The sequence below is a fragment of the Mus musculus genome, chromosome 7, assembly GCF_000001635.26.
Source record: "Mus musculus strain C57BL/6J chromosome 7, GRCm38.p6 C57BL/6J".
NCBI classification, from domain to species: domain Eukaryota; kingdom Metazoa; phylum Chordata; class Mammalia; order Rodentia; family Muridae; genus Mus; species Mus musculus.
Genome location: NC_000073.6, coordinates 6,665,887 through 6,688,647, shown reverse-complemented (window position 1 = coordinate 6,688,647; position 22,761 = coordinate 6,665,887). Strand labels below are relative to the sequence as shown.

At 43.2% G+C, this 22,761-nt stretch overlaps 1 protein-coding gene across 6 annotated transcripts in view; it reads left to right on the top strand.

The window, feature by feature from the left end:
• Positions 1-14,204, top strand: part of Zim1 (zinc finger, imprinted 1) — a 22,097-nt gene extending 7,893 nt beyond the window's left edge. For 3 of the 6 annotated variants that reach the window (XM_011250495.2, XM_011250499.2, XM_011250497.3), the window contains 5 exons: positions 1-24; positions 873-964; positions 5,782-5,908; positions 6,467-6,598; positions 10,386-14,204. The exon at positions 1-24 is cut by the window's left edge. In XM_011250495.2, coding sequence (XP_011248797.1) covers positions 1-24; positions 873-964; positions 5,782-5,908; positions 6,467-6,598; positions 10,386-11,725 — 1,715 coding nt within the window. In that variant the 3' untranslated portion in view covers positions 11,726-14,204. Of the gene's footprint in view, positions 25-872; positions 965-2,720; positions 5,909-6,466; positions 6,599-10,385 lie in introns of all 6 variants that reach the window. The other 3 variants (XM_011250498.2, XM_030242403.1, NM_011769.4) reach the window with 3 other exon arrangements.
• Positions 14,205-22,761: the final 8,557 nt, after the last annotated feature.

Sequence of the window (22,761 nt, the reverse complement as noted above, 5' to 3'; positions counted from 1 at the left end):
AGACTAAAGCCCCAGTTAATGAAGGTAAGAGACATATGGTTTAGGAAAAGGCAGGTTTGTGTAGTGGGGACCTCCTAGACCTGTCTGATGGAAAGAGTTTAGACTTGAAATGCCTTCCACTCACTCCCCCTGCACACCCCTCAATAGCCGCTCTCAGAATTCTCCTGAGGTACTGTTTTGGTTAATTGTCGATTGCTGTGATAAAACATCATGATCAAGGCAACTAACCAACTAATTAGGTGAATGGATGTTCTCGAGTAATTCTTCAGGGTATCTCTGAGCTGGTAGAACACTTTCAGAGTCAAATGTTGGGATCAGTTTTTTAATTTATCCCCCTCACCTCACCATGTGTATGTATAATTGCTGGTCAGGGGATGACTTTCTGAATTCAGTTCTGCCCTTTCACCACGTGAGGCCCAGGGATCGAACTCAGGTCCTCAGTCCTAGAAGCCGACCGACGCCTTTTATCTGATAAGATCCTGTTGGCCTGGCACAATAATGTCTAATGTACAGAAGATGTCACAATTAAAAGTAGTATTATCTCTCCTTCTTAGCAACCCTAGTCTTCCCCTGGAAGCGTGATTTCCAGTTTCTGTGCTATTCAGAAAGTGCCACAGTCATAGTCAAGTATTTGTGTATCTATTACTATATATCTAGGCATACTTTTCCACACATGTGGTAGCCTAAGGGTACCACTAAGGGGGCTTGGCTTACTTTTGCTAGAGTTTCTCTGAACAGTCAACTACCTGCCTGGAATGTAGTACAGTGCTTGCTACATGTTGGTGTTTATCCCCCATTGAGCATTTCTTATGAACGGGTTTTCCTACTCTTAAGAGCCAGAGTGGCCTCATGACTTCTTCCCTATCCACCAGCCTCACCTTCACCAAGTCCTGATCAGACAGCAAACCAGCTCTCTGAAAAGAAGCGAAGAATTCCGATCACGTCGTTGCCAACCTGGTACAAGGTAAGCCACTGACCTGAAACCAGCCTGGTCTGGAGAAAGCAAGGACATTCCCACCTTTCTACCCTGCTTGTACATACACTGTACCTTCAAAGGATGACCCAATGAGGGGATTTTCCTAAGAGAGGCTCCTCCCACTTCCTAATTCCCATCTCTGGTAGGATGACACCAACTTCATAATTTTCTTTCTTTTCTTTCCTTAAGATTTATTTTGTTTTTTTTTATTATGTGTATGTGTGACATATGCACATATGAATGCAGTGTCCTGTGAGTCAGAAGAGGGTGCCAGTCCCCTAGAGTTGAAGTTCCAGGTGGTTGTGAGCTGCCAGACTTGATTGTTGGGAACTGAAGTCTGAGCCTCTGCACAAGTAGCCAGTGCTCTTAACCACCTGGTTATCCCTCCAGTCCTTGTTTCCTCTTCTCTGTAGCAGTTATTGTTATCTGGCACTATATTATATTTTTAACTTGTTTATTGCTCATCTGCTCTTCTCCATCTGCAAGGGAAGGGACCTTGTCTTCTGTTGACTGGGTGACATATCCCCTGTGCCCAGATAGGATGCGTTGAATGGTGGAGACTGAAAGGTCTTGGTGGGAGGAGGTGCAGTTTTCAAGGGGGACACTAAAGCAGATTGTCCTTTGAAGGTAAAACATTTATTAATTGCTGTGGACGGACAGCAGCAAAGCAGAGCCTCAGAGAATCGTTCAAAGCGAAGAGGCAGAGTAGGGAAGCAGATGCCCCTTCCTATAGATCTCAGAGGAAGAAGGAAGTTGAACAGCATGAGCCCTCATGCAGGTAGCAGGGGAAGAGAAGCGAATTTTGCAGAAGGGTGTAGGATTATTATTCTGGGAGTGAAGAGGACACATCTCGTTGATTTGTATCCATTATACTCATAGTCTCTTTCCACTGGCAGCCTGAGATCTGTGAACTTCCGTGGGGAAGCAAGAATGATGCCCACCATTCTCCGTGAAGCTGGAGACCTGGAGACATTCTGGGCACTTGGTTAGATGTTCACAGACAGGCTCTCCCTCAGTAGGAAGCTTGCTCCTTTCTTTACAGATGAAGGCGAGGCCACCGCAGGCACAGGTGGGCCTGGCCTGGGCCACAATCTGGTCTGGATTTTAGCAAGTCCTTTATATGTATGGGCAGAGTGAATGGACAGTGAGTGATTGAGTGTGCAGATGAAGGACTGAAGTAGTGAATGGTTCTTTAGAAGCAGGCAGCCTTGACCTGCAGCAGTCCACCTGGAATCCACACCTCCTTTTTATTCTGGCACTTCCGATTTTTTTTCTCTAGGAACATCTTGTCTTCCATTCACTTTGTATGAAGCTGATATCTTTTAAAAATTCTTTTAAGTTAATGACTTTAATTATGTTATCCAGTCATTTGATTTAACATCATTTTCTTGGACACTTTCACACATATGGAGAGAGTATCACAAGCATATTCATACACACACATACCCATTGTCCTTTCTTGGCCCTCTCCCATTCCTACTTGCCAACTAGAATCACCCCCAGACCCTCCTATTTTTGTTTTTCTGTTTTGTCCCACGAATGGAATTAGGGTTGTCTGCATTAGTGCGGGTGCGGGGTTATTTACTGGAGCATGGGAAATTTAGCGGTGGTCACATCACCGAAGAAAAGGACATTCCCCTCTCCTGGCAAACTGACCACCGATTGCTCCTGAGGGACATCTGGGGCCTCGTGACTCCCCTCCTTGCTGTAATTATGGGATGTTGATGGGCCTACTCTTGTGCAGGTGTCCACAACCGCTGTGAGTTCATGAGTGCATCGGCCATGCCATGTCCAGAAGACAGCACTTCCCAGCTCTCCTCTTCATCCTCCAGCTCTTACACTCTTTCCACCTCCCTCTTCTGCAGTGTTCCATGGGCCTTGGATGGGGTGTTGTAGGGAGAGGTTGTTCTTAACCTCACCCCACTTCCAGGCTCACTCAGGGCCATAGTGATTGATTCAAGGCCGAGCGTGTGACTCAGTCCTGACCAGTGAGAACTGGTCTTGAGACTGTGTTGACCTCGGGGTTGCTTAAACTGCTGGGACAGAATCCTGGAGGGGCACTGTGGCAAATGAGAGTTCCAGAGGAGAGATGGGGAGAGATGGGCAGCCATCAGCAAGTCTGAAGTACCTGCAGGCTCACGTGGGCTTCCGTTCAGCAACTGGAGGACTGGACCGTCTTTCCTATTAGCAGCAATAACATACTCATATATACACAATGCACATACAGAGACACATACACATGTACACACATACATACATATACACATACATATATATACCCACATATATATACACACACACATACACACCATATATGCACACATACACACTATACACATATACACTCACAGAGACATACCCACTATACACATACATATACACATACACCACACACACAGAGACTATACACATATACACATACACATATACATACACATTATACACATACACACAAATAGTATACACATACCCATATACACATACATACACATGTATATACACATATCCAGGTATATATACATATACATATTACACATATATATATGAATACACATACTACACATACACAGACACATATACATACATATACACATATACAGACTACACTCAAACATATACATACACATATACTTACACATACACTTACACATACACATACACTTACACATACACTTACACATACCCATTGGACTCATACATAATAAACACATATGAATATTCACTATACACATATATACACATAGCCACTGTGCACACATACACATACACATACACTACACAGATATACATGCCTACATATATATACTCCACATATGCATACCCATATCCATCATACATATACACCACACAGACATACATCACAGAGACACAGACGTACTACACAGATACACAGACATACATATACAACACACACACATACACACACACAGAAACTATAATGTAAAACTCACAGGGAAGCTGTAAGAAGTACACAAAGGTCACCCAACGTCTGGAATTTGCTGACATTTCTCCTATTGCCTTGCCATCTGCATACTTATTTTCAAAGCCATTGAGCATAGCATACACCCTGTAGCCCTCACCTCTAAATACTTCAGTCTGTGTTTCCTAAGAATGACCATTGTTTTCAATGCTGAAGACTGAACTGTACTGTTAGCCACTCTTCTCATCTCACAGAGGTGGAGGCAGAGTCATGGGGAGTCACTCACTCGAAGACCCCCGGCTCTTTGGTGGTCAGGGAGACTCAAGCTCAAGGCCCTGGCCCTGACTCCACATGCTTCACAGAGTGCTCACTCTAACAACCACAGTGCTAACCTTCTCCCTTTCTTTCTGTGTTCTTTCCTCTTAAAGCTGTTTTCCTTTGCTGCTCACCCACTGAGGGACCTGCTCTGTTCTGCTCTGCTCTGCTCTGCTCTCCTCTGCCTCCTCCTCGCCACTGGAGCTCCAACTGTTGTCTACTCTTTCAAGCACGTGGAAAGGTCTCCTGGGCACGATGTTCTCCTAGCACTGTGCCACACTGGGATGTCCCCAAGGCCATGTCCAGGCCCCTCTTCCCTGTGTGTTCTAGAAGGACATATATTGCTGCGGCCATGTGAGGTGTTTGATAGAATGGCATAGCTGTCCTTCCATGTTAGTTCGTGTATGAGCATTCGAGGCTGGCCAAACCAGGGACCTTTGTTGCTATTCTTCCTTAGGAAGCTGGGGAGGGTTCACCCCAGTTCAGTCCATGATCTGAACCAACTTGTGGGGTGTAGGAAATGAAGGCTCTTTTCTTTAGTCCTTCTAAAAGAAAATTGGGGGCCAGCGAGATGACTCAGTGAGTAAGGTGTTTTCCAATCCCACTCTATCAGTGAGCCATCTCTCCAGCCTCTGATTATTGGGCATTTTAAAAAGCTTACGTCATAGTTTTCTAATGTCCCATTAGCCAAATCTGGGTTCGGAATGGGAGGAAAATGCATAGCACACACCCCTACTTTCATTTCTATTGCTGTGATAAAATGCCGTGACAAGAAGCAACTGGAGGGAAGGTTTATTTGGCTTATAGTTCCAGGTCACAGACCATTCGTATGAGGAAGTCAAGGCAGGGACTTGAAACATCCCATCCCCCGTCAAGGCAGAGAAAGGAATGTACCTACATTGCCTGCTTGCTTAGCACTTAGCTAGATTTCTCTCTACTCTTTTACTGTCCCAAGCCAAGACTATGAAATGCTGCACACCCATGCAGAGTGCATCTTTCCATCCTAATGAGCTCAATTATGATACCTGCCCCCTCCCCACCCCTCACAGACCAACCTGATCTAGACAGATCCTCATTGAGACTCTCTTCCTGAGTGATTCTAGGCCTTGTCAAGTTAATAACTAAAACAAATGGGCACACTGAAGGCTGCAGAGATGATCAGCAGTTAAGACTGTTTGCTTCTCTTGCTGAGGACCTGAATTTGATTCCCTGCACCTATATTAGGCAACTCACATTGGCCAATGACTCCAGTTCCATGGGATCTGAGATCCTCTTCTGACCTTCACAAGCACCTGCACACATGTGACATAAACCACACAGACACACCCATATACATTAACACATACACATACACACACAAACACACACACATACACACACACAAAACCATACATACACACAAATGGTATGGACCTAGTGCAAAGTGAGGAGGTACCAGGGCTATCTCCGAAGTCTGCAACGGTGTAGAATTCTGAATACAGCCCAAACTCCCACCTCTTTGCATCTACTCTCCTGGGCCAAGGGAAAGACAAGGCCTCGTATGAGCGGTAGTGGGACTTTGGTGTTATAGGAACCAGTGATCTTCAAAGATGTAGCTGTGTACTTCAGCCAGAAAGAGTGGCAGCTACTGGAGCCTGCTCAGAAGGACCTGTACAAGGATGTGATGCTGGAGAACTACGAGAACCTGATCTCTGTGGGTAAGGATGACTTCCATACAGTTTGTACTGGCCTCGTGAGAGCTTGCAGGTCTCAATGCTGAGAGGCTGTGGTTCATAGGGATGAGCTCTACCATAAGACTAAATTCACACACTGCAAGTTGGACGCTGTTGACGGCATCCTAAGACTTTCCAAGAGCCCTGCTCTTCAGAAGCTCAGAGTTTAACTCGTATGCAGAGTAGAAGCTGGAATGTGTCTCGGGAATGGATGGCCTTTCTCTCTCCCTATTCCTCACCTTCACTGATAGGTCTGGCTTAAGTCACAGGAGCCCAGTTAGCCAATCCTGATGGCCAGTGGGTTGAAAAATGGGTTCATTGGATGATACGGTCATGAGCTCAGTCTCTTGGACTATTAACATGATAGGGAGGCGGGGGCAGGACAAGGTGAAGGAGGTGATAACCTCTATGTTCCAGCTGATTGTTCTTTGTGTTTCTATGCAAACATTTGTCTTGAAAAGTGATTCTTGGGGGGGGGCATGCAAAAGTGTTTCTTCTTCATCTTGTGTTTCTTCTTCATCATCTTGTTTTTCTGTGGGACAGAATATTATATTTTCAAGCCAAAGTTGATCACCAGGTTGGAGCAAGGAGTTGACCTTTTTGCCAAAGAGAACGATGTTCCTGGAGACCCCCAGCAAGGTGAGGCAGGAGTCAGCAGAAGTGACACCTCTGCAGGTGAGTTGGAGGGACATTGCTAATGTCTCTGTAAACTATTGTCTTAGTTTTGCTGCTGTGAACAGACACCATGACCAAGGCAACTCTTAGATGGATAACATTTAATTGGGGCTGGATGACAGGTTCAGAGGTTCAGTCCATTATCATCAAGGTGGGACCATGGCAGTGTCCAGGCAGGCATGGTGCAGGAGGAGCTGAGAGTTCTACATCTTCATCTGAAGGTCCCTAGAAGAAGATGGGCTTCCATGTGATTAGGATAAAGGTCTCATTGTCTATCCTCACAGTGTCACACTTCCTACAAAAGGCCACACCTACTGCAACAAGGCCACACCTCCTAATAGTGCCACTCCCTAGGCCAAGCATATTCAAACCACCACAGCTATGGTTCTTGACCTCCATCCCTCTGGGGAGACAACAGGGTAACTGCAGAACTTGATTCATTTGAGGCAAACTTTGCCTTCCTGCCATCCCCAGAGATGTTTGCACTCTCCAGTTTGGTACCACCCTTTTTCCTTCTCTCTTGTCTTCTGGGGTTGCAGGTAATAATGACAGCATGACTCTAGACTTTTATACTGGATCTCTTCTCAAATGGTGATTCTCCACTGTGTTTCAATTATTGTTCCCTCCAGAATGTTTTGCTTTTTATTTTTTAAGTGTGTGTGTGTGTGTGTGTGTGTGTGTGTGTGTGTGTGTGTGTGCACGTATCAGTAAGGTGTGGGTACACTTAGAGGCCAGAACAAGTCATCATGTGTCTTCTGCCTTTTTATTTTATTTCTAGAGAGCCTCTTGCTGAGTTAGAAGCTAACCTTTCTGGCTATCCTGCCCAGCTAGTAAGTTCTCAGAATCCTTCAGTCTCTGCCCCCTAATGATGAGGTTACAGGCATGTAGCTATGCCTGTGTTTTCTAGTGGGTACTGGGGATTTGAACTCAGTCCCTCATGCTTGCAGATCAAGTGCTCTTACCCATTGAGCCATCACCCCAGGCCCTAACTTTCCTTTTTGTGTCTATAGCTCAGTGTCTTAATTGTTTAAAAGAAGTTAATAGCATTGCTTTTTAGCAGATTGGTTCCTACCTGATCTTAATCTTTTAAAAATATCATTGCTAATTCACAACCCTATGTTGACTTATAAAAATAACAGTGCTTTTCTGAATCACTTGCTCATTACCCAACACTTCACCTTAAGAATACATGTAGATGGTTTTCATTAAGATAATATATGCAGCTGGGGTAAGAATGAAACACATTCTTGCTATGTAGCCTAGCCTGAATTTGTTCTTGGAATCCTCCTGCCTCAGCTCCCTAAGTGCTGGGACTATAAACACACAATGTCTCACTCAGCTAATGTATGCATTTAAGAAGAATTCCAAGTTGTAAAAAGGGGTGCTCATTAAGAGTACCAATCTCAGGACAGTGAGATGGCATGATGGGTAAAGGTCCTTGCTTTGAAGACTGACGACTTGAATTCAGTCCCTGGGACCCACGTGGAGGGAGGAAGGAAAGAACTATCAACAAGTTGATATCCTGTTAGGCATATTTATGAGCTGGCTATCATTTCATTTGGAACTGAGATATGATTTGTGTCAAGTTGACAAGGGGTGGATTATGATGGCTGTTCTTGGTTGTCAGTTTGACTACATCTGGGATAACCACCACATTGTTCTCTGACCTGCACAAGTGTGTAGTGGCATATCCACGCCCAGTCCCCACTCAAACAATGAATGTGATTTTGCAAGTAACAATCCTGGTGCACACCTTTAATCCCAGCACTAGGGAGGCAGAGGCTGTGATCTCAATGAGTTGGAGGCTAGCCTGGTCTACAGCGTAAGTTCCAGGACAGCCAGAACTATACTATGAGATCCTGTCTCAAACCAAAGCAAAACAAACCACCAATACTCTTGTATAGTCTAGTTTCTATTTCCCTTATTCTAGTCTTTGCATTTGTTTTAAAATTTGCATACAAAGTAGCAGGCTTCATTATGACATTTCTGACATATTTCTTGTCAGTTGTCTTACCCCATCTGTTTCCCCATGTTCCTCCCAGTAGCTCCCCTTCTGTGTTTTTAGTTAGATGTTTTTTCCTATCACTTTCCTTTCTCTCTGTCTCCTCCCTTACAGTCCTTCCCCCTCTAGTGGTCTCCTTTCTAGTTTCGTGACCTACACCCACCCACTCCCACACATGTGCACATGTGTGCAAGGAAGATTGAAATATAGGATCTCCATATGAGAGAAAATATGCAGTTTTGGGCCTTTCAAATCTTCCATGTTTTTCTTAACATAATAGTTTCCTGTCCTTTTTTTCTTTTTTAAACATTCATAATCTGCCTTATGTGTCATGTTTAAGAAAAATGACCCTGGCACCTGTCCACTGTTATAGAAATGTGAGGTAGGAACATGGTGGTGGATGCTGTCTCAGGCAGTGTTGGCTGCTAAGACAAAGAAGGTCCAGGTGACTTAGGCTTACCCTTGTAGTTCTGAAGTCCGGAAGTCCAGGTCTGGGGTACAAGCATGACTGAGCCCCAGAGAGAGCCTTCTTTTGGATTGTAGAAATCAGTTTCTTCTGTGTATGCTTACATGATGTAAATAGATCTACAAAGATCTCTGGCCTTTTATTAAAACAATGATCCCATTCAAGAGGGGTTCATTCTCATGACATAAATGACCTCTCCGGGGCCCTACTTTCAAGTGCCATTATATTAGGGATTGATCAGAAATGATACCAGCATTAAGTTAATAACAGAAATAGAACATCATGAACTCCCATAGACTTCTGGTAGAAGTACTGCTTGGTAGAAGTACTTAGGAGAAAATAATCATTAGACAATATCCACTAGAATTGTGCAAATATGATATCCAAACAACTATAGTCCCAGATATAGACAGGAGAGAAATGTGCACTGTATTCAGAGTGCCTCAAACTGAGGTCTAGCCAAATGCCAACTAGTGATAAAATAGTGAAATATATATTTGGAATATTTGTATTAAGAAATATTATAAATGATGCAAATGAGAGAGAGCCATGATGCAAAATAATGTGGGTGAATGTCACACAAAGAACATTAAGTGCCAAAAGGCCAGGTCCTAGAGAGCGGATATTGTATCTGCATTTAAGATGGCTAAGAGAAGACAAAACTAATTTATAGTTAGAAGCCAAGGTTTGGGCAGGGAGATGGCTCAGCAGGGAAGGGCACACGTCACCAGCCTGACAGACTGCACTGGTTGCATCCTAGAATCCACATGGTGAAAGGAGAGAGCCTCTAACTCCCACATGCAAACTGTGGCGCCCTGTACCCCCTACATGCGTTCCAAGACTGTGAAGGCAATGAAGAGGAAGAAAATGGAAGAGGGCTGGGGTAGAAATGATTGCTTACCTGCTTCTGCTCTCAACCTGGAGGCTGCAGGCATGCATGGATATGTTTGGTCTGTGAGCACCAAACAAGCAAATATTTTGTATTTTATACTTTTTGTACTTATGTTATTCTCTAATTATTGGTAAGCGTTTTTCATTAAAACAAAAGCAGACATGAAACATGATTCTGCTCTAAATCTCCTTCCTGGAGCTGGAGAAATGCCTCTGTGGTTAAGAGCGTTTACTGTTCCTGCAAGGACCAGGAATCAGTCAGTTCCTAGGACCCACTTCAGGCAGGCCAACTACCTGTAACTCTAGGTCCAAGATATCTGGTGCCCTTTTGTGGCCCACACAAGCATCTGCATTCACATGCATATACTTACATAAAGACACACACATACATTTTAAAAAATATTTTTAAACTTTTAAATCTCCTTCAGGGAAGAAGACAGGGGATAATTCCACAAAGGCAGAAATCCGGAAGCCAGACAATTCTAAGACAACATCACTGGAGAAGCAGAAGGCGGCAGATCAAGGCCGTGGTTCCCAGAGTTTGAGAGCAGAAAAGACCTCAAAAAGTGATGACAGGCCATCTCAAAATAAGGAGAAATGTGCCTCAACTTCGACTACAGAAGCAAGCAAAACCAGCATACCGGGCAATAAGGAGAATGAATCTGCAATTCCAGGCACATCTTCGGGTCAAACATCAGCAGCAACTACAACACCACAGAGCGCTCCTTCGGAAAAGCCGACCTCGGGGAAAGATGTTGAGGGAAAACCACAGACCATGAGGAGCAGTTCCACAAATCCAAAGCGCAAGCCTGCCCGACAAGGTAAAAACCACTTTAAATGCAAGGAATGCGGGAAAACCTTCAACCAGACCCTCCACCTCGTGGAACATGAGCGAATTCACACAGGAGAGAAACCCCACAAGTGTGACACGTGCGGCAAATCTTTCCGGCACCTCTCATACTTCCTCACACACTACCGAATTCACACGGGAGTGAGACCCTACAAGTGTAAGGAGTGTGGCAAAGCCTTCAACAGCAGCTCCACTCTCAACAATCACTGCAGGATCCACTCAGGGGAGAAACCCTTTAAATGTGACGAGTGCGGGAAAACCTTCAAGCAGAGCACAAAGCTCACCCGTCACCAGCGGATTCATACCGGGGAGAAGCCCTACAAGTGTGGAGAGTGTAACAAGTGCTTCGGCCGCAGCTCATCCCTGAGGGAGCACAAGAGGATCCATACCGGAGAGAAGCCGTACTGCTGTCAGGTGTGTGGGAAGACCTTCAGGGTCAACTCACATCTTTCGGAGCATCAGCGGCTCCATTTAAAGGTGAAGCCGTACAAGTGTGACAAGTGCGGAAAACACTTCCGAAACAGCTCGTACTTGACGGAGCACAAGCAGATCCATGTGCCTGGGGCCCGAGTGGACTGCCCGGAGTGTGGGAAAGTCTTCGCTTGCAAAGTAGCCCTTCTCAAGCACCAGAAGAGACACGAGGCAAACTCCAGGTACCGGTGCAAGGGGTGTGGAAAGACTTTCAGATGTAAGTCAAGCATCCAAAGGCATGAGAGGCTGCACGCTGGGGAGAAACCTTTCGTGTGCCACAAGTGTGACAAAGGTTTCACTGACAAAACTACATTGAATAATCACTTGAAAATCCACTCTGGAGATAGGCCAGATCCATGCGCCCAGTGCGGGAGAACCTTTAAAAAACTGGCTACCCTGCTGATTCACCAGAAAAAGCATATTAAAAAGAAGCCCACAGATGTATAAAAGACCTTTAAAAGCCAGAACTCACATTTGGGTCTTTGGGACAAAGTCAAAACAAGAGAAACGAGACACACATGAACAGTTCCTTCATTTCTTAGTAGCTGTTTTTCAGTAAGCCAGCAGTTTTCTAGAAATGACTGTTTTTGTAACCCTTCCCCTACTTGGAGCATTTGTGCAATATAAACAAACATTTTTGTTGTTGTTGTTACTATTCCAACAGACAGGTACTACTATCAACTGCATCTGTGGATAGAGGCAAAGGATGATGTCAAACATCCTACAGTGTACTAAACAGACTCCCTTGCCTTCCAATAACTAAGGAAGATCTGGTTGGCATGCAAATTTGAGGAATTCAGGTGGACTTTTCTCTGCCAGCCACTACAGTAACCACTAATGAGACATGGCCGTTTAAATATCAACGTTAAATAGCAACGTGTGGTAAACACTTAAATGTAGACACTTGGATGAATCATTGACATTCCCAGTCTTCATTGGCTAGTGAGCCTCACTACAGCTAACATTTTCAACACCATGGAAGATTCTGTTTAGAACTGATGTGAATGACCAATAATCCCTTCATGGGGTGACTCCAAGGAAAATAGGACACAGCTTTGTGAAACTGAATCTATCTGTGCTTTTTTAAAAAAATTTTTTTAACAGCATAATGTAGCATTTTGTAAGGTTTGTGAATGTGCTGGAGCCTGTGATGTTTGGAGCACTTTCAGAACTCCGACTGGCCAGTGCCCACCCGCAGGACTCCTACCCCTACGTTCGGTGGGTTAAAATAATGTCTTTGATAACTGTGAGCATTTGTTGATCGCTATCTACCTATCAAGCATGGTGCTGAACTCTTTATGTGAATTATCAGAGCTAATTTTTACCATATTCCTATGAGATAAGAACTGTTATGTACCTAATTTTCTGTTGAGAAAATCAAGGCTTTTCTTTTAGTATGTTCTCCTCCTCCTCCTTCTTTTCCTTCTTCTCCTTTCTCTTCTTCTTTGATTATTCCTATTCTTATTCTTCCCAAAGGACTCCTACCTTTATTGTGCTTTGGGCAGAATGATCAGTAGGTAACTAACAGTATCACTGATGCATTTGAGTGTTTATTGGTGTCTTTCTACCTATCAAATATGGTGCCAAAATCATTACATGAACTATATCAGTTAATGAATTCTACCAATCATATGAAATAAGTATTATGTACCTAATTTTCATTTTATTTCCTTTTATTTCCCTTTACTTTTTGAGGCAGAGTCTCACTGTGTAGCCCAGACTAGCCTCAAACTTGTGACATTCTCCTGCCCCGGCTTTTTCAGAGCTGGGATGACAGGTGTGAGCCACCATGCCCAGCTGAGCTGCTTTGTAACGATGGGTTATTTACAAGTTTGCACTTAAAGACTACATTGCTATTTTTTATGTTGCACTCTTTCAAATAGATAAGATTTATTATATGTTAGCATAAAATATGTTTTTAAATGTGTGTGTGTGTGTGGGGTGTGTGTGTGTTTGTATTTTTGTTTAAACAGCTCCTGACAACAGAAAGCAGGAGCTGGGACAGAGGTCAGTAAATCATGGAGTGTACAGAATTAGGTGGATCTAGCCACAGCTACTTGGAAGGTTTTGGTACGTACCACAGACTCATTTATGAATTTATTGCCCAATGGTTGTTTGGAGGCATGCAAAGTCATCATTGAGTTATTGGAACAGAGGCCACACATCTCATGAAGCTGAAAATATTTTTCCTGTGATTCTTGATGGAAAACATTGGTTGGCCAACTCTGAATGCCAAATGAGCTGGAATGGATTGAGAATCCCACCTCCATGGTGCCTAGGGCAGATGCTTAATGGGTCACTAATGACATCACTGATAACTGTGAGCATCTCCTTATCAAGTGTGGTGCTGAACTCTGTATATGAATTAGCAGAGCGAATTCTCATTGGAGTCCTATGAGATGAGATCTGTTATGTACTGAGTTTTCTGTTCAGAAAACCAAGGCTTTTCTTTAAGAGTAGCTTTCTCCCTTCTCTTCTCCTATCCATTATTATATGTTTTATTATTCTTTTTAACTTACAGGACTCCTACCTCCATTGTGCCTCGGGCAGAATGATCAGTAGGTAACTAACAGTATCACTGATTCATTTGAGTGTTTATTGATGTCTTTCTACCTATCAAATATGGTGCTGGAATCTTTACATGAGCTATATCAGTTAATCAATCCTACAAGTTCATATGAAATAGGAAGTATTAAGTACCTAATTTTTTTTTTGAGGCAGAGTCTCACTGTATAGCCCAGACTAGCCTCAAACGTGTGACATTCTTCCTGCCCCAACTTTTCCAAAGTTGGGATGACAGGTGTGAGCCACCATGCCCAGCTGAGCTGCTTTGTAAGGATGGGTTATTTACAAGTTTGCACTAAAAGCAAGGACTGCATTGCTGTTTTTATATTGCACTCTTTCAAATAGATAAGATTTTATTATATATTTGCATTAAAATGTGCCTTAAATTATATATATAGTCATATATATATACACATACACACATGTATATACATACACACATATACATATATATGATACATATATATATATATATATATATATATATATATATATATATGATCTTGTATTTCTGTTGCCTCCTGACAACAGAAAGCAGGACCTAGGTAAATCTAGCCACAGCCTGCTGGAAAAAGAGTTTTGGTACACACCACATAGACTTGTTTATGGATTGTCTATCCAGCGGTTGCTTTGGGGCTTACAAAGACAGTATCAAAGTATTGGAACAGAGAGCCAGCATCTTATTCAGCCAAGAAGACTGTATGGCCAGTGGAAAGTTGGCTAGCCACCTCTTAATGGCTGAGGAACTGCAGTAAATTATGGAGGAAGTGTTTCAGAAAAAAGCAAAGGAAGGCTGACTCAAAGGTGGCATCGCTGGAACTCTTGCGCTGTCTCTCTCCGTGTCAATGATATATGGTACAACAATCCAGTACAGACCACCTGTGTGTGTTTGTGTGCATGACCATGTCTCTGCGTGTTGGAAGACAAGTTTTGGAGCTATGGAGTCAGTGGTTAAAGCCCTTGCCAGGAAAGTGTGAAGACCCAAGTTCCAGTCTCCAGAATCCATGTACAGGTGGGTGTAATTCCAGGCTCCAAAGAAAAAGGAGATGGAGTCTCCAGAGCAAGCTAGCTCAGGAGACTAGCTACATCAGAGAGTGTGGATTTGATTGAGAGACCTTGCTTCAATCTTCAGAGCAAGCTAGCTCAGGAGACTAGCTACATCAGAGAGTTCTGGATTTGATTGAGAGACCTTGCTTCAATGCACAAGGTGGAAGAGTAACAACATGATTCCGGACATCAATGTTGAACCTCTGTTTGCATTCTCTCTCCCACGTATATGTGTATATACATATGTAGACACACACATGCACACATATACACATGTGCACGAAAATGGAAAAAGCCCAAATTAAGTAAAATGGGCAAGTTCCCATGAACAGCACTTACCTGTATTAAATGTAAGTTCTAACCTGCTCTCACTTAAAAGTGCCAGTGACTACACTCTCAACCGAGTTTGTTCAGATCATAGAACCTCACCATCCACAGTTCACAAAGCTCTGGCAGGTAACAGGGCGGCAGGCGATAAGACCGGAGTCATTTACTGCCTTCTTTGCAAGACCCTCAGCCATGCTTGAAGGGCTTATCAGAAGACAGATATATGGTGGCTTGCCCCACCGTACTAGCCAAGCCTATGGCCTTCTGTGTGTTCCAAATGCAGCCAATAGATTTGGGAGCAGAGGTAGAGTGATCCTAGGCTCTCTGTCTTGTCTTTATATCTTATTCAGGACAATTTTTTTCTACCCTTTGCTCTGTGAAGATTAGAGGGCACACAGATATCTTCACATGAGAGTAGAAAAGCCACAGATGAAGAAATCCAGGACTCTGTTTGGAGCTATCTCTGGTGATATGGCTACCTAACTCTTGAAAGGATCACAGGAATGGGACCAGGAAGTTCTATGTGGGGAGATGGTTCTATGTGGCCTGTTACTTTTACAGTGGTTGTTTTATGACTATGAAATATTTGTATGTGAATGGAACTGACTATGTGGGGTAGCTTCTTAAGAGAAAAAATATACTTTTTGTTTCCTGGAATCCTTTTGGTTGCAAACAAGAATCCAGCTCACACAAGCTGAAATGAAGAGCAAAACAGCAAAAGAAAACTCTGGACATGTGTGTCCGGGAGGGTTCCTTGCATGAAGGGTTTGTGATAGCGATGAACCTCCATCAGAATCAAGAACTTGATACAGCCAAGACATCTCTGGAGCTCTGTGTATTTCTCTGCATCGTCCTTCTTTCAATAGGCTGGAGCATTCTCCGTAATGAGGAAAGGTGGCTACATAATGGGAGGATGCTTTTCAAACTTAGAGGAAAGAGAATGTCTCTCTCCCAGATACATCCCAAAGAAGATCCTAGCTAGACTGCAGCAGTTGGGAAGTGGTCTGAGAACTGGCTGGTCCTTTCTCACCCTTGAGTAACCTCAAGGAGAACCTAGAACCTTTGCAATCTTTTGAAGATGGTATCTTCAGAGAGATGCTAGGGAGACAAGACCCATCCCTCTGCAGTAGCATGGACAGCGACAGAGCAGTTGAAGAGCAACTTCACTGAAGCATTTATCAGCAATAACTTCCTCTGTCTTAAACACATTCTATTTCAAAGCATGGGTTTTTTTTTGGGGGGGGGGTGAGGGGTTGTTTTGTTTTTTCTTTGTTTTGTTTTTCATGATGAAAAATATTATATTCATAGGCTGAAAAGATAATTAAGCCAGTAAAGGTGCTTATTAACTAAACCTGACAACATGAGTTCAATCCAAGGGTTTCACATGATGGAAGGAGAGAATAGACTCTGTCAGGCTGTCTTCTGACCTCTGGATGGGCACCCTGGCTTGCACACAAGCACATACATATACACAGAATAAATAAATGTAATAAGCATGTGTATTCTTTAATTTGTAACACATGTCTGGACACTATTCAAACTTTAGTCAAAAGGTATATAAAAAGAGTTGTTCTGACATTTATCACAAAAATAATGTATACATCACAAATATTCAACAATGAAACATATGCTATACATTTCTTTCTTTCTTTCTTTCTTTCTTTCTTTCTTTCTTTCTTCCTTCCTTCCTTCCTTCCTTCCTTCCTTCCTTCCTTCCTTCCTTCCTTCCTTTCTTTCTCCCTTTCTTCCTTTCTTCCTTTCTTCCTTTCTTTCTTCTTCTCTTTTATGAGACAGGGTTTCTCTATGTAGTCCTGGCTGTCTTGGAATGTAGACCAGGCTGTCCTTGAACTCTCAGAGATCCTCCCATCTCTGCCTCTTAAGTACTGGGATTAAAGGCATGTACCACCACACCCAATTATATATATATGAATTATAATGCATGCACAAGAAAAATAAAAATAGACTCTTTGTCTTATTTTTGGTGTGTGTTTTCTTTGACTATAAGTATTTTTAATAATAGTTTTCATTAATGCTTTGAAGATTTCATATGTGTGTACGATGTGCTTTGATCATATCTACTCTTTCCTCCAAGTCCCCTGGAACACCCCCCTCCACATGCACATCCAATGCATCTCTCTCCCAAGTAAATATTTTTTTCATCTAAAGCCAATGAGTCCAATTAGTGGTGCCTCTATGCCCCTGTGTGTGGGGCCATCCTCTGGGGCACAGGCAATCTTGCAGTGGTCCTAAATATTCAATATTATATTGAATATTGAATCTATTGGATATCAACAATAACCCTAAAGACCTCCTCCAGTAGCCATCAACTGCCAACAGCACCTCAGGAGCCCCTCCTCTACCCAGGCTTCATAGTTTAACTGTTTTCCCCTCGTATAGGTCTTGTACAGATGACCACGTTGCTGTGAGTTCTTTACAGTACCCTCATCTTCTAGGGCTTAAATTCTTTTCACTCCCCTCCTCCACAATCCTCCCTTAGCCTGTAGAGATCAAATTGATAGAGATGGCCCATCTATTGTTGAGCTCTCAGAGTGCCTTGCTCTCAGCACTTCCAACAGTCATGAGTATCCTGATCGGCCACTTGGAGCTTCTCTGACCAAGTGGAGAGCTATATAAATCTGATGTCCAGAAACCTGGAGTGAACTTCCTGGGCACAAGCATGTTGAGTTGGGTGGGAGAGGCCATTTCCTGGGCTTGTCTAAGGCTACTTCATACACTTGCCCATTTTCATCATGGCATCTGAGGGTCTGTTGAACATGCCCAGCTACCAGCACTGCTGAGTTACACAGAGCAAGCCACTTGCAAAGCCTTGGCTTGTGTTCAGGGTCACTGTAGTAATTGAGGCATATAACAAAGGACCTATGCCTATGGGGCCACCGTGGGTTACTGGAAATGGTAAGGCCTGGTAGACGCCATTAAAGCTGGGCTGAAGCACTGAAAAGATCATCTCAGACAACAGTATCTACAGGCTACAGTACAGCTGAACCAATTCTAGGGGAGTCTCTGGGCTGTGGGGCTCACATGGACATTCTAATAAGACAGGCCAGAAGGAATCCAGGAAGCTGGGTCTCACACTGAGGAAGGGAGTGAGGCTTTCCCCAGGAGGGCCAGTGTCCTAGTTTTTTTCCCTGTTATTGAGAATACTTTGGCAAAAGCATCTTTTTGGGAGAAGAGCGATTATTTGGCTCATAACAGCAGCTTGCAGTCCATCACTCTGGAGTGTCAAAGTGGCCAGAACCTGAAGCAGTCAGTCACATCCATCCATAGTCAAGAGCAGAGAGAAATGAATTAATTAGTGCATACCAGTGCCCAGCTCACCTTCTCTTTTTTATTCAGTCCAGAGCCCAGTTTAAGACATGGTACCTCTCATATTCAGGGTGGTCTTCCCACCTCAGTTAAACCAGTTCAAAATCCTCTGGGGCTGGAAATATGATGGCTCAGTAGTGAAGAGCTCTTGCAGAAAATCAAAACTAGGGTCCCAATACCATATTGGGCAGCTCACAAGGTCCTATAACTCCAGAGGATCCAATGCCCTCTCCTAGGTTCTATAGGCAAGAAAACAATGTGGCATATGCATTTCTGTGCATGCACACACACATGCATGCACATATGAACTTGCATGCACTAGAGTCTAGAGAATTACCAACTAAAACTCCCTTCCAGGGGGAAATTTCATGGGGGTCCCATCTCTGAGACAAAGAACTACAGGCAAAGGCTGGAGAGTTGGCTCAGTGGTTTAGACCGTGTTCTGCTTTTCTACAGGACCCTGGTCTAGTTGCCAGCACTCACATCATGCACTACCACCTATAGCTCCAGTTCCAGAGAATTTAAAACCTCTTCTGGCCTCTGAGGGTACATACATAAATACCTACACAGACAGTACATAATGCTCGATTAAACAAACAACATCAAAACAAAACAAAAAAATCATAGGCTAATTCCTGCCGGGAGAGAGATAATTACGCTCTCCCAGGGATGATCCCATGATTGGTTATCCAATATAAAATGGTCAACCCTAAAACCATATATACACAATCAAAATAGATCCAGCAGGTTGTACATAGTTGTGCATATGTACACATGTACACAAACACACACAAGTACATAACAATAATAATCAAAGAAAATGAGGCTATCAACTTGAGTGAGGGGGAAATGGGAAAGGTTGCAAGAAGGAAAGGGAAGTAAGAATTATATTTTAATTAAAAATGTATGAACTTTAAAAGATCTTTTAAAATGCTCACCAATGTGAGAGAAATCTTTGATTCCTGTCTCACTCTCAAAGAAATAAACTTTATGATTGACATTTTTTTTAAAAAAAGACTCCTGTCCACATTGTTCGACAATATGTCAATCAAAACTAAGCATCACATCCAGAGATAGGTCCCAATGGATGTAAGAGGGCTTAGGCACCATGATGGGAAATGTGACATTGTGGTGGTTTGAATATGCTTTGTCCAGGGAGTGGCACTATTAGGAGGTGTGATTTTATTCAAGTAGGTGTGGCCTTGTTGGAGAAAGTGTGTCATTGTCGGGGCGGTCTTTGAGACCCTCTTCCTAGCTGCATGGCAGCCAGTCTTCTGTTGGCCTTTAGGACTAGATGTAGAATTCTTAGCTCCTCCAGCACCATACCTGCCTGGACACTGCCATGCTTCCTGTCAGGATGATAATGGACTGAACCTCAGAACCAGTTAAACCAGCCCTAATTAAATGGTGTCTTTTACCTTGGTTATGGTGTCTCTTCACAGCAATAAAACCCTAACTAAGACTAAGGAGGCCTCCTGTAAGACTCAGAAGTTCAGGAAGCATCCTAATGGCTCTAAGTGTTGTGTGAGTGGCCATGTGATGATTTGAATAAGAATGGCCCCATAGGCTCACATATTTGGATGCTTATTATTACAATTATATGCTTACAATATGCTTACAATTAGGGAGTGGTTCTACTTGACAAGGATTAGGAGGTGTGGCCTTTAGAAGTAGGTGTGGCCTTGTTGAAGGAAATGTGTCACTGGGAGTAGGCTTTTGGGTTCCAAATGCTCAAGCCAGGCCTAGTGATGCTCTCTTCCTGTTGTCTTTGGGTCCAGATGTAGAACTTTCAAGCTACTTCTCCAGCACCCTGCCTGATTGTATGCTAGCATGCTTCCCACCATGATGACCATGGACTAAATTTCTGAAATGTAAATCAGCCACAACTAAATTTTTTCCTTTATAAGAGTTGCTGTGGTCATGGTGCCTCGTCACAGTAATAGGGTATTAATAATGACCTCATCTGTGAGTGTCTTCCAACCTTTGAGGAAGAAGAGCTGTCATGCAGAGAATCATGAGACTGAGACTCATTCAATGATATAGTATTTGTCTAGCATGCACAAGGCCTTAAATTAGCTGGGCATGGTGGCATACACTTTTACTCTTAGCATTCATGAGGCAGAGGCAGTAGAATCTCTAAGAGTTCAAGGTCTGCCTGGTCTACACAGTGAGTTACAGGGTAGCTAGCACTCAAAAACAAACAGACAAAAACACCAAACAAACAAGTTTGTTCATTTTTACTCCCTAGACCATAAAAGATGAATGAAATGAGATATGCAAAATCTTGACATGTTTATTTGCATTGAATTATATAAATTATATTAAGTAATTATATTAATAAAATTATATTAAGTAAGGATTGCACTCATTTGGATGAAACCTTAGAGAGTTTAAATAACATAATTGCTGTCTAGTAAGTGAAGTATGCCAGGTAAGTGCTTTGTGGAGTCACACACCAGATTTGACTCTTCAAGTGTATGTGTGTGTGTTTCTTAGAGTTTTACTGCTGTGAAGAGACACCAGGACCAAGGCAACTCTTACAAAGGACAACATTTAATTGGGGCTGGCTTACAGGTTCAGAGGTTCAGTCCACTATCATCAAGGCAGGAAAGAGCATGGCAGTGTCCAGGAAGGCATGATGCAGGAGGAGCTGAGAGCTCTACATTTTCATCTGAAGGCTGCTAGCAGAATACTGGCTTCCAGGCAGCCTGGATGAGGGTCTTATAGCCTACATCCACAGTGACACACCTACTCCAACAGGACCACACCTTCTAATAGTGCCATTCCCTAGGCCAAGCCTATACAAACCATTACATTGTGTGTATGTGTGTGTCTAAAAAGTCGTGGCAAACTCTAGGTCATCTAGAAGTTCTTTTCTTAGACTATCTTTGCATTTTATGTAGGTCTGTGATTCATTCAACATATTTTTGGGGGAGGGTATAGGGTTTGCAGATGGGGGTGTGTGTGCACGTGCCTGTGTGTTTGTTTGTTTTTGTTTGTCTTGCTCATGCCCAGTTATTTTAGTCTTCATTATTTGGATATCAGTCTCCACATGTGCTGTGCTTGTGCCTTTGTTAGAGTTCTTTTGGCTGTAGGAGTGAGTCTGCTTCTGTGTTCTCTGTCCTTTGTCCTTGACCTACTTATCCACTCTGTCAGCACCACACGGGCTGTCATGATAACTGCAGCAGTCTTCCAGACTTGGAGTCTTGGCTCCTGTGGGTCTTTGGCCTCTCCACATAAACCTTAGAATCTGTTCTCTGATACCCATAAAGTCAGTGAGGCTTTACATTTTATGAGCATAAAATAATCTCAGATGTCAGAACGGGGACCTTGGCTCCTTTAGTTCTCTGCTTCTTTCTCTGCTTAATGCAGCACGGGAAGACACCATTCACTCTTCTCTCTCAGTCAAGGTTTCCTGTTCCATTTAAATGAGAGCATAAATAGTCAAACTGGAACAGATACTTGTTGGAGTCTTTCTCAAACCTTATCTGTCTGTGGCTTTGAGCCATTCCTCTTAGCCTGAGTTTCATTGTGCAGAAAGCAGGTTCCTTGTGAGGAAAGCATTTACCCAACAAACTTATATTAGCACAGCCACTGACAGAAAGCAAACGTCACACAGCAAGCCACGCTTGCCATGACACCATTCTTGCCATCATAAGCATCATGAATAAAATAACTACTGTACATGTTATAGCATAACCTGCACACATATCTTGACCCTTTGATCAGTTGCTTTCGTTAACACAAATGGGGAGTGTGAGAGATGGCTCATCATTTGAGAGTGCTAGCTATTCTTCAAGAGGACCCAGATTTGATTCCCAGCACCCATGTAGGGGCTCACAAGGGTCTGTAGCTCCAGTTCCAGGAGATCCAACATCCTCTTTTCTCCTCCTTATGCACTGTATGTATGTAGTACACAGACAGGCATTCAAGCAAAGTACCTTTACACATAAAATAAAAATAAATAAATCTAAAAAGGGGTGGGGAGGACAGGGCATTGTGGTATTATAGCTTTAATCCCAGCACTCAGGAGGCAGAGGCAGGCGGATCTTTGTGAGTCAGAAGACAGCCAGTCTAAACAGAAGTTCAGGACAGCCAAAGCCATGTAATGAGGCCCTATCATAAAATTTAGGAAAAAAGAACATTAGAAACAAGACAAATGAGGCTAGGGCAATGACCCAAGACCTAAATTCTGATGCCTAGAACCTATATAAAAACCC